The following is a 13,123-nucleotide window of genomic DNA, read 5'->3' as shown; positions in this document are numbered from 1 at the left end:
CAATTATACTTAAGTTATTCTTAATATTACTGTGCCACCACCCATCTTTCTTTCCCTCTCTCATTCTCACACTGAGAGATTCACAGGTTTTGAGTTCAAACACACCTGGCACGAACACAATCCCAAGGCTTCATTCAATAAATGATATATCACACACATGCTATTTCTTGCCTTTGCAAACAATGCCAGGAAAAACATACTTCACTTGTTTGTCTCCATATGGTCTGCCTATATATAGCTGGATGCAAACACTTTCTCATACACCACTTTTTAATCCTCTAAGTCTAAATAATCAGATTAATAGTCAAGAAATATAGATGGTTCAATTTCTGATTTTTAAAGTATGACCAAATTTGTGGTTAAACAAAAGTACCAACTTTATTAAGTACAACTGCATTATTTTAACCATGCCAAAGACTAGAATTGATAAGACCTTCTTATAATTCTAGTAGTATCGCACATTGTTCCAGATAAATATGTATAAATATACACAAGTGATGATAATGACCCAAAACATAGAAGGAAATTTACAAAGAAACAGCTAGGAAGAATGAAAGAGTATTTTGCAATGGCCATGTCAAAGTCCAGATCTCATTCTATCCAAATCGAATCTCAATCCATAGAGTATACATCACATTTACACTGAGCACAGACAGAACATTAATGACAATAAATCAGTAAGAATAACTGATGAGAAAAAAAAAAAACTTTGCTAACATAAAATAGCTGGGCACCAGAGGTTGCGTTAGACTGTAACGTTGTCCGTCATTTTGACTGACAGGGTCGTAAAAAATCCGTCATAATCTATTATTTTTGCTCACATTTGAACAAAAATAAAAGCAATTAAATGTTTTATTATAATTAAAATATGAAATTAAAATGACGGGTAATTCACATGTGAAATTTCTCTGTACGTGTTGGTAGCTATTAAAGAAAACGTGGTTTCATATTTATGTTTAAATAGTCCTATGTTATGTTTTAAATTCATCCATCTATTTGATTATGAAAAGTGAAGAGCATGAGTAAGATGCATCATAAGATGCGCATGTCGGGAGACATGGAGTGTGTCAGACATGATTTTGACCACTTCATAAAGTTTTATTTTGTAGAAAGCCTTTCTTTAAAGTGAATTTCGTTTTGTAAAAATTGTATCTTAATTTTAATCAATGTTTCATCAACCAATTGCCTGGATGTAATAAATAAGAAGCAAATATAGTAGAAAACATAATCATGAAATAGAGGCGCGGGCGCCATTACACTGGCGCGTGAACTGGAACGCGTCTTACATGAATAAACCGAAACTCAGCGTGTAGGCTGCTTGCCTCAGAGACATGAGACATATCTCTATAGAAAGCATGAAATATCTACTTTAACGAAAACGAAATAATTCAAAACGAAAAGAAATAGGCTACTCTGTTTGAGTAGAATAAACTGAATGAATTGTGCATTCTCTCTCTAAGCGCGTCCATGAGGAGATGAGGAGAGTCAATGTCAACTTCATCTTTACCGCCGACATTCAGAAAACATTACTTTAGTAATAAACAATTAAAATGTCTCCTTGCTGTTTTGGTCACATTCATAAGACCAATATCAATTCGTAAATCCCAGGCTATATGCCTTTTTCAGTTGACGAATAAACAGTGCATAGTGCGCCTCCCACCCAATAAATCGCAATAGGCTGAAAGCTTTGTGTTGCTTTTGATATGGAACAAAGTCTCAGATTTAAAATTCTGTCCATTTCATTAAGAAATTCAAGCAATAAACACCGTTTTGGCGCTCTTTAATGTGGCGTCATATATCGTTGTAGCTTCTGGGTACTCGCCGTTCTGTGCGTTATCAAACGCATAGCAAAAGATTTGTGCCAGTTTAATTTTTGTTCTGGATCCAGTGCTCTGCTGCTACATTGGAGCGCATTCGCCACCAACTGAACAGGGGTGTGAATTACAGTTAGAATTTACAATAGATCACCCTCAGTGTAATCTGTCAACGTGACGGACGGCCTTCAGATTTTTCCGTCAATGTTAAAAAAATTCCGTCAATGACGGATAATTTTTGGTTAACGCGACCTCTGCTTGGCACTGTTACTCTAAACCAGAGATGGGTAACTTTGGTCCTGGAAGGACACTATCCTGCAGAGTTCAGCTCCAACCCTAATCAAACACACGTGAACAAGCTAATCAATGTCTTCTGAATTACTAGAAAGCTACAGGCACGTGAGTTTTTATCAGGGTTGCAGCTAAACTCTGCAGGACTGTGGCCCTCCAGGACCGAAGTTGCCCATCCCTGCTTTAATCCATAAAAGAAAAGCATTCCTAAAAAGAATAGTAGCAATTCACAGCAACAACATAACCTACTTTTATAAACTTAAAATTGCCTTGCTACATTTATTTTGTTGAGAAAGAACTATTGCATACATTAGTGATCAAAAACTGACATCTTCACCCTTTTTCAAATATTATTAAAATTTGTTACAAATTTTGTAAGCGTATTCTCCTTGTGCTCTTGGCGTGTTTTTGTTTTGTCTGAAATGTTAATAAATGTTACTGCTGTGCATAGATCCTACCTCTACTCTCTTTTCTGCAACCAGCGTACGTGACAGCACACCTATGCAATATGCTTACAAAAGAGTCCAGGGGACACAAACCAAACTGAACATTACATTAACCCCCCACCCTTCACGAAGTCAGCTCCTGACACCTAAGTGAAACACCAAAAGAGGAGGGAGGGTGGGGGTCTTGGTGGAGAGAGTGGCGGGACTGGAGGCAGAAGTGAATTATAGGGGAGCCAGCAGCGGATAACAGACTAGAGCGACTTAGAAGAATGCCAGGAGAGTGGTGACCACCGGCGGAACCGGGGAGGGAGGAGCAATTAACAGACTGAGGTGGAGCCGGGAGAGGAAGAGACCAAGGTGGAGCTGAGGAGACGAAAACCCAGGGTGACACTGTAAGTCTGGAGTGCCAAGAGACATGGGGGCTCGGCAGACCAGGGCAGAGTTGGTGGGAGTAAGGACAATGGCGGACCTGGAAGAAAGGAGGAGCCCAGCAGAGCCAGAGGGGTGGAGGGTTGAAGCACAGCCAGAGAGCCGGACAAAGGAACCCAGCAGAGCCTGAGGGATGATGGACCACAGTGGAGATGGGATTGGTTGGAGGGCCTAGGTGGAGTGCAGGGCATGGAGGCCCGAGGTGAAGCCATGGGGTCGGCACACCAGGGTGGAGTGGAAATCTGGAAGCCCAAGGTGGACCCGAGCAGCCAGATGGAGCCACTTGAGGAGCAGATCGGCTGAAGGGAGCCAGTGGAGGAGGGGCAGAGGAACTGAATGATGTTGTCAGAAGAGAAGGTTTGGCAGACTAGGGCGGAGTTGGTGGGAGTAAGGACAATGGCGGACCTGGAAGAAAAGAGGAGCACAGCGGACCCGAGGGGTTGAGGCTTGAAGCACAGCCGGAGAGCCGGACGAAGGAACCCAGCAGAGCCTGAGGGATGATGGACCACAGTGGAGATGGGATGGTTTGGAGGGCCTAGGTGGAGTGCAGGGCACGGAGGCCCGAGGTGAAGCCAGGGGGTCGGCACACCAGGGTGGAGTGGAAACCTGGAAGCCCAAGGTGGATCCGAGCAGCCAGATGGAGCCACTTAAGGAGGAGCAGAGGGGCTGAAGGGAGCCAGTGGAGGAGGGACAGAGGAACTGAATGGTGTTGTCAGAAGAGAAGGGAGTGGGAGGCTGGACGGGACCAGCGGCTACGAAGGAGACTTGAGGCTGGGCGGGAGCAGTGGGGACTGGAGAGTCTTGAAGCGGATATTTTCCAAATCAAACATTTTCGTGGGGACAGAGCTCAACAAACGCACCTCAGCTGCGGGAGTATGGGCGGGGCTCTAATACCTTTCATCAAATTCCACTAACATGCCCTCTGGGACAGACATTGGTGCTTGCTCTCACATTTGCTCAGACTCTGTGGGACGAAGATGGCCTCTGGAGTTTGCTCTGGCTTTGTGGTGGGCACGAGCTCTGAGTCAGCAGTGGGCTATGGCTGATGGTTGGCAGGGATCTGGGTCTGTGAGGTCCACTGGAGGATTAGGGGCGGTCACGGAAGAAATGAGCACAGAGTGTGTGTGTAGCAGGCATCCTCCTGGACCTCCTCCATTGTCGGGAGGATCCAGTTAGCCACAATTTTTTGGCCAGGCTGCCATACAAAGAAATTATGAACAGATGCAAAAACAACAGAGATATTAATATTAATAACCAACAAAATATTAATAATTGATTATGTTGTAGTCAATGTATGCTTTTTCCTGCAAGCTTTTTGTTTATTTATATGCAGTTTTTTGCATAGTAAAAAAAAACCTGTAGCTGTAGTTTGCCTAATTTTGTCAGATAAATACTTTAAGGAAGTTCAGTGTTTTGTTCTTCCCTCATATTTAAAATATTTAAAAAAGAAAATTTCCACATATTTTGTTGGTTTAAATCAAACTTGTAAGGTCTTTAAATATCCCCTCCGGACATCACTTTTAGCCACTTCTGAACATGTTTTTAATTTCTGAGAATTCATTCTATTTTATGTGGCATATATATATATATATATATATATATATATATATATATATATATATATATATATATAATGATATCAGGACAGTTGTATCACTTTTTTATCACTTTTTATCACACACTATATATATACATATAGTGTGTGATAAAAAGTGATAAAAAAGTGATACAACTGTCCTGATATCATAATGAAGAAAAAAGTACTTTAACTTTCTTAAGTTATTAGACTGTTTAGTAAAAGAAAAGAAAATAATTTTGTGAAAACCATCAATATGCTGCTTTGTTATCAGAGTTATGTTTGTGAGAAATTTGGTATGTATTAAATATGGATGGCTTAATAGTTAAACATTCCACTAGTTTCGGCAGTGTTTGTCTGGAGAATGGAAGGCTTCACAATCGTTTAAATGAGCACAGAGTAAAGTGGGCCTGCAATTTGCAGCAGATTTTATGCACAACATTGTGAGAAAAATTCTTTAAAATTCTCTGACAAAAATGACATGACATGGACACAAAACAAAATAATTGGGGGCTTTTCTAAAAACATTCAGGGTTAAGATAGTTCATAAATCTTCTGATTTGGTGAAAAGAAACATTCTTTCTTAAAGAAAGTGTACTTTTTCTATTTTATGACTGGAGACGTTTAATTACACAATCTAAAGAGCAGATTCTGGTCATCAGAACTAGTTCATTCAATATTTTTTAGGGGGCATAAGGTCAAAAACTCTGGATGATACAACTGTCCTGAAATCATAATGAAGAGACAAGCTTCATTAAAGGAATGAGATTTTTTTTTGACATTTTTTTTTAGAAAAGTAATTTGCCATAATCTTTTATTTGTGATTTTTTTATGGGGAAAAAACAGTTTTGGTAAAATATTAATAAAAATGCTACATAATATTCACATGATGCAACCAATGTGCAAAACAACAACAAAACAGGAAATTATATGTGTGTCAAGGTCAATATGTCTCTTAAAATATCAGGTAATTTGACTTTTTTTATGATGCCAAGGTTATGTTGTAAAATATAATTTGGTGTGACTCCCCAAAATCTACTGAGATATTTTTGAACGAATGGTCCCACTTTATATCAAGTGTGTTTATGTACTAACATTTAAATTAATAATTAGATACATGTACTTATTGTGCACATACAGGTCCTTCTCAAAAAATTAGCATATTGTGATAAAAGTTCATTATTTTCCATAATGTAATGATAAAAATTAAACTTTCATATATTTTAGATTCATTGCACACCAACTGAAATATTTCAGGTCTTTTATTGTTTTAATACTGATGATTTTGGCATACAGCTCATGAAAACCCAAAATTCCTATCTAAAAAAATTAGCATATCATGAAAAGGTTCTCTAAACGAGCTATTAACCTAATCATCTGAATCAACTAATTAACTCTAAACACCTGCAAAAGATTCCTGAGGCTTTTAAAAACTCCCAGCCTGGTTCATTACTCAAAACCGCAATCATGGGTAAGACTGCCGACCAGAAGGCCATCATTGACACCCTCAAGCGAGAGGGTAAGACACAGAAAGACATTTCTGAACAAATAGGCTGTTCCCAGAGTGCTGTATCAAGGCACCTCAGTGGGAAGTCTGTGGGAAGGAAAAAGTGTGGCAAAAAACGCTGCACAACGAGAAGAGGTGACCGGACCCTGAGGAAGATTGTGGAGAAGGACCGATTCCAGACCTTGGGGGACCTGCGGAAGCAGTGGACTGAGTCTGGAGTAGAAACATCCAGAGCCACCGTGCACAAGCGTGTGCAGGAAATGGCCTACAGGTGCCGCATTCCCCAGGTCAAGCCACTTTTGAACTAGAAACAGCGGCAGAAGCGCCTGACCTGGGCTACAGAGAAGCAGCACTGGACTGTTGCTCAGTTTTGCATGTCATTCGGAAATCAAGGTGCCAGAGTCTGGAGGAAGACTGGGGAGAAGGAAATGCCAAAATGCCTGAAGTCCAGTGTCAAGTACCCACAGTCAGTGATGGTCTGGGGTGCCATGTCAGCTGCTGGTGTTGGTCCACTGTGTTTTATCAAGGGCAGGGTCAATGCAGCTAGCTATCAGGAGATTTTGGAGCACTTCATGCTTCCATCTGCTGAAAAGCTTTATGGAGATGAAGATTTCGTTTTTCAGCACGACCTGGCACCTGCTCACAGTGCCAAAACCACTGGTAAATGGTTTACTGACCATGGTATTACTGTACTCAATTGGCCTGCCAACTCTCCTGACCTGAACCCCATAGAGAATCTGTGGGATATTGTGAAGAGAAAGTTGAGAGACGCAAGACCCAACACTCTGGATGAGCTTAAGGCCGCTATCGACGCATCCTGGGCCTCCATAACACCTCAGCAGTGCCACAGGCTGATTGCCTCCATGCCACGCCGCATTGAAGCAGTCATTTCTGCAAAAGGATTCCCGACCAAGTATTGAGTGCATAACTGAACATAATTATTTGAAGGTTGACTTATTTTTTTTATTTATTAAAAACACTTTTCTTTTATTGGTCGGATGAAATTTGCTAATTTTTTGAGATTTTTGATAATTTTGGGTTTTCATGAGCTGTATGCCAAAATCATCAGTATTAAAACAATAAAAGACCTGAAATATTTCAGTTGGTGTGCAATGAATCTAAAATATATGAAAGTTTAATTTTTATCATTACATTATGGAAAATAATGAACTTTTATCACAATATGCTAATTTTTTGAGAAGGACCTGTACATGTTTTTACATTGTACTTATATTTAAAAAAATACCTGCAATGTCTGTAATTACATCAATAATTACACTGTTGCCTCTTCCCTTACCCCTTAACCAACCCTTAAACCTACCTATACCACCAAACCTGTGTAAGGAACCCCGCATCGGCCCAAAAACGGAATCCGACGGCCTGGGCGAAGGTTAACGCGTGTATGCCTTTTCAGCGCCTCTGTGAAGTTCTTAAATTCACTCGTTTAATCTGACTCAAATGATTGTTACTCTTAGGTTGTGTTTCCAATTAGTAATTAATCATTAGTTATATGTTAATTTAGATTTTTGATTATTCTGATTACCTTATATCTTCAATGATTTCATTCACTGCGGTCCCGGTATCACTTTAGAAAAGTCACCTGGCCAACTGAGTGCTCTTCCCGGACACAAACTCGTCAGTTCTGACCTTAAACATTGGATGCAGGGTAACTATCTACCTTTAAGTCGGTCGCGCTCTTCTTACTCGTAACAAAAAGCATAGTTTTTATATATTTACGAAAACTTTAACTTATTTAAAGGTGCTAAAGAGGATCTTTTCGTCAACTGAGAAACCAAAGACTGTTAGTGAGTTTTTGAAATGAGCGCATGCGTAAGAACAACCCCCCACCTTCACAGCTCATTTGGAGGGACCACCTCCCAAAACTCGTGCACGAGTATTGGAACATGAGTGTTTGTTTACCACCGGCATTCGCTGTGTCGTGTTAGTGGATTCATTATGTCGGACTCACTGCAGGTAACTCATAATCTGCAGTTGTTACTCCTGTCTCCTGACAAAAACATTGCATGCGGCGCCTGTGGAGTGTGGAAAGTTACTGGAGCGCGCATCCGCGCACGTCTCTCACAATGAACGTCATGGCAGTGATTGACAAGCCAGAGAGCCAATCCGCGCATGTCTTTCACAAGGAACGTAATGGCAGTGATTGATAAGCCAGAGGGCCAATCGTTTACGCGATGATCGCGTAAACGATTGGCTGATGTTTTTAAGGCCCTACCTCGTGCACAGATGATGTATATTAATATTATTCCTTTCAGTGCACCTAATAAATAGTCTTTTATCAGTTAGTAAAGACAGTTTCAAGTAATATTGCAAAAATGTGTAAAACAAAACATCCTCTTTACCACCTTTAAGGCAGCGATAGTCAGAAATCGAAATGGAATTAATTGATGTGCCCTATGCTCCATCTATTAAACCTTCCGTATGATCAATCCTGAACACAGATTTGAGGTTATATCTTCACTTTAATCTACTAGAAATAATGAATTAAGAATAATACAGAATAAACCAAATATAACATTTTATTTGTCAAGTAAAAATGTCTCATGCCAATTACATTAGTTAGGCAGTTAGGTTGAAATGCACATGCACACAGTGGTGGATTAGTGTTTGAAGACACTTGTCCATCACTGTGTGGGGGTCTCTGGCTACAGAAGATCGCCCCTGACTGCTTTGCAATTTACCTTATATACAGACCAGAACAAAAGGGTTATAAATATTTACTGCACCAACACCTGTTTTGGGGGAAGAGGAGTAGGTTTTCACAAAAGGCACCACCCAAAGAGAGGACAGAATTTTCCTTAGTTTTCAATCTTCTTCATAATACCAGTGGTTTTCAGGACTCTTTTCCCAAAGTGAACACGAGTACAGCTCATTTTCGTGAATATCCCTGTGTGTTTGTACGGCTGACGCTGAAGTGAATTCTGTGCCACTCCGATCACAATTCAAGACAGAATGAGCGCACACATGATTTTTTAGACTTCTTGCCCATGTGAAACTCTTCTCACACTGCTGGCATGAGAAAGGTCTTTCTCCAGTGTGGATTCTGATGTGAGTATTGAGTCTTACTTTACACGTAAAACTCTCTCCACACTGTTCACATGTGAAAGGCTTCTCTCCGGTGTGGATTCTCATGTGCGCAGTAAAGGTTCCTTTACGTGTGAAACTCTTCCCGCACTGGAGGCACGCGAAAGGCTTTTTTCCAGTGTGGATTCTCATGTGCGTCTGAAGTCTTCCTTTATGCGTGAAACTCTCCTCGCAGTGATGGCACGCGAACGGCTTTTCTCCAGTATGAATTCTCAAGTGCGTCTTAAAGGCTTCTCTACGTGTAAAACACTTCCCACACTGAGGGCATGTGAAGGGTTTCTCTCCGGTGTGGATTGACATGTGATACTTAAGACTTCCTTTCACTGTGAAACTTTGTCCGCACTGAGAGCAGGTGAAAGGCTTTTCTGCACTGTGAAATTTTATGTGCCTTTTAAGATATTGTTCACATGGGAAACTCTTCCTACAATGAGAACACGTGAAAGGCTTTTCTCCAGTGTGAATTCTCATGTGACGGTTAAAATTTTGTCTCGCAGTAAAACTTTTTCCACACTGCGCACAGAAGAAAGGGTTCTCTGCGTCGTGAATTCTCAGGTGCCTATTAAGGTATGTTTGACATTGGTAACTGTTTCCACACTGAGGGCAGATGAACGGCTTTTCACCAGTGTGACTTCTCATGTGCATTTTAAGTCTTCCTTTAAATGGGAAACTCTTCTCACACTGAGTGCAGTTGAAAGGATTTTCTCCAGTATGAATTCTTACGTGTGCCTTAAGGTTTCCTTTAGTAGTGAATCTCTTTCCACACTGAGGGCAGGCGAAAGATCTGTTGGCTTCTGTTATTGTTTGTGAGGCATTCGCTTCGGTTTGTGAGGAGCTCATATCATTTTCTCCACTTGTGAAATGATGTTTCTCCTCCACTTCATTCAGATCTTGATGTTCCTCTCTGAGTTCAATTAGATCTAAAATGGAATATAAAAATGTAAATATAATTTAAAGATGATGAAATATGAAAATAAATTAAATTATATCCTTCTATACCATAATTATATATATATTTTTATTTACTACCATTATTATGATCATTAAAGTTGTGTTGCTCATGTTAATTAGACATTTTAAATGCATCAGAGTCTTTTTTCTAGTAATTTCTTTAAATCTACATCCTCCAAAATCTGGCAAACTGGCTGAGGTACATTGAGTGAATGTTTTGAAAACAATAAATCAGTCAATGACAATATTAAGATTAAGTTGTATTCAAGATGTAAGGAAAAATTGTATTAATTTTGGTTTGATGGTTACGCCACATGGCATATTTCTTGAAATAATATTTTTTTAAAACCATACGAACACAAGAACTTGGCACATATGTCCTTTTCAAATATCCCAAATATGTTTGATAAACTATTATCTAACATAAAATTATGTTATTAACATTATACACATCATATCATATGTATATTTATACCACCCCATCAATACCACCTTTGACAGTTACTGTATTCAACAATTACTGTATCACAGTTTTGATGAAATCTATAGAATACGTATTTAAAGGGTTAGTTCACCCAAAAATGAAAATTCTGTCATTTATTACTTACCCTCATGCCGTTCCACACCCATAAGACCTTCGTTAATCTTCAGAACACAAATTAAGATATTTTAGTTGAAATCCGATAGCTCCGTTTGGCCTCCATAGGGAGCAATGGACACTTGTTCTCTCAAGATCCATAAAGGTACTAAAAACATATTTAAATCGGTTCATGTGAGTACAGTGGTTCAATATTAATATTATAAAGTGACGAGAATATTTTTGGAGCGCCAAAAAAACAAAAACAAAATAACGACTTATTTAGTGATGGCCGATTTCAAAACACTGCTTCAGGAAGCATCGGAGCACAGATGAATCAGTGTATCGAATATGCTGTTCGGAGCGTCAAAGTCACGTGATTTCAGCAGTTGGCGGTTTGACACGCGATCTGAATTATGATTCGACACACCGATTAATTTATGCTCCGATGCTTCCTGAAGCAGTGTTTTGAAATCGGCCATCACTAAATAAGTCGTTATTTTGTTTTTTGGCGCTCCAAAAATATTCTCGTTGCTTTATAATATTAATATTGAACCACTGTACTCACATGAACCGATTTAAATATGTTTTTAGTACCTTTATGGAGGCCTAACGGAGCTATCTGATTTCAACTAAAATATCTTAATTTGTGTTCTGAAGATTAACAAAGGTCTTACGGGTGTGGAACGGCATGAGGTTAAGTAATAAATGACAGAATTTTCATTTTTGGGTGAACTAACCCTTTAAGTAATTATTGAAGCAATTAAAAACAACTTTAATTTCCCAAAACCTAATATAGGGCTACACATATTTTGTGCATAACCATCACCACATGATTTTCTGTGACCAAATAAAACCCTTGTGACACTCAAGAAGCAACACGGTTTGAAACAGCATTTCTACAACACTGGTAAGTAAATAGTACCATTCTATTACTCAAGCTATTGTAAGAAACAAATATTTCATACTCTATTTTATGGTAAATATAAATGAATTAACTAAACACCAGCCCAAACTAGCTCATACTGAGTTTCCTGAAACTTTGTTACTTTAATATCAGGAATCATAAATGTTCACAAACCTCTTTTTTCCTTTGTATCTTCATTTTTCACTGTGCTTGTTTGTGGATAACTTGTGCCTTCACTCTCCTCTTTAATAAACGCCATCTTTCAATAGTGATATGTCACAGATTTCAGTTTCTGATTGTTTCGAAGTGTATCTTTACGTTCAGAGTAAGAATATTGCCGACGTTCATTTGCCTGAATCCCAACTCGCATACTTGCACTACGCACTAAAAGTACATATTACGCAGTTAAAATAATGTAGCCTACGTACTTTTGAGTATGGAATAAAGATGAGTTCTCCATTCAAAGTCAGACACTGGATATTCCTACTTGATATCTTCGCCTTGCAACAAGAAATGTTCAGTGTGTGTGCGACGATATGACAAATGTCAATGTTTGTACTCTATGAATGTAATTTAGGGATCTTAGCTCAGTTGTGAATTTTACTCGGTTAAAAGTGAATGTTTATCATCTCTGCCGCCATGTTTTAATGACGCCACTGTTGGAGATGCGTCATATTATGGAGGCGTGGCTTGACTGCGCTCTCTTATCAACACTGAATAGTCCTTTAAGATCAAAGAAACAATCGGTTAATATAGATGCATATCAGATAGATAATTGGAATATGTTGAATGTGTTTATTTATTTTGCTACATTTGAAAAAAAAAAAAAGTTCTAAAACTCCTATACCCCTTATTTAAAAAACTTTCTTCTTTTTTTTTTTCTTTTTTTTACTATACTAAAACACAATACGTGACAAGTAGGCTATATGAATTTGAAAGGTTTTTTTTTTTTTTTTGTCCTGTTATTATTTATTTATTTTTTGTTTTTCTCCTTTTTATAATGAAATTGATTTGTATATATGTGGCCTGGGACCACAAAACCAGTCATAAGGGTCAATTTTTCTTTTACATCTGAAAGCTCAATAAATAAGCTTTCCATTGATGTATGGTTTGTTAGGATACAACTATTTGAAAATCTGGAATCTGATGGTGCAAAACAAATCAAAATATTGAAAAAAATCGTCTTTAAAATTGTCAAAACGAAGTCCTTAGCAATGCATATCCACTCACAAAAATACAATTTTGATATAATTACAGTAGGAAATTTACAAAATTATCTTCATGGAACATGATCTTTACTTAATACCCTGATGATTTTTGGCATAAAAGAAAAATCGATTATTTTGACCCATACAATGTATTGTTGAATATTGCTACAAATATACCCGTGCGACTTATGACTGGTTTTGTGGTCCAGGGTCACATATAAGAACCTGTATGCATATTTACATAAATTTACTAACAAATGAATGGCAGTGATGCAACTGATGCTGATAGGTCACATGACAGTAATAACATGGCGAATG

General features: G+C 38.6%; 1 protein-coding gene across 2 annotated transcripts; it reads right to left on the bottom strand.

Annotated features, from left to right (window-relative positions):
• Positions 1-8,582: 8,582 nt before the first annotated feature.
• On the bottom strand, positions 8,583-12,397 carry LOC125254640 (gastrula zinc finger protein XlCGF8.2DB-like). Of its 2 annotated transcripts, none has more exons than XM_048169345.1 (2): positions 12,026-12,397; positions 8,583-10,082 (listed from the first exon to the last, which is right to left on the bottom strand). In XM_048169345.1, exon 2 carries the CDS (start codon positions 10,000-10,002, stop codon positions 8,887-8,889), a length of 1,116 nt encoding a protein of 371 aa, XP_048025302.1. In that variant the 5' UTR covers positions 10,003-10,082; positions 12,026-12,397; the 3' UTR covers positions 8,583-8,886. The 2 variants fall into 2 exon arrangements, with proteins under 2 accessions (XP_048025302.1, XP_048025301.1); XM_048169344.1 differs by having other exon boundaries at positions 11,772-12,386.
• Between the last annotated feature and the right edge of the window lie 726 nt (positions 12,398-13,123).

Source organism: Megalobrama amblycephala, linkage group LG19, assembly GCF_018812025.1.
Source record: "Megalobrama amblycephala isolate DHTTF-2021 linkage group LG19, ASM1881202v1, whole genome shotgun sequence".
NCBI lineage: Eukaryota > Metazoa > Chordata > Actinopteri > Cypriniformes > Xenocyprididae > Megalobrama > Megalobrama amblycephala.
Note: the sequence above shows the minus strand (reverse complement) of the source record. Positions and strands in the feature narration are given on the sequence as shown.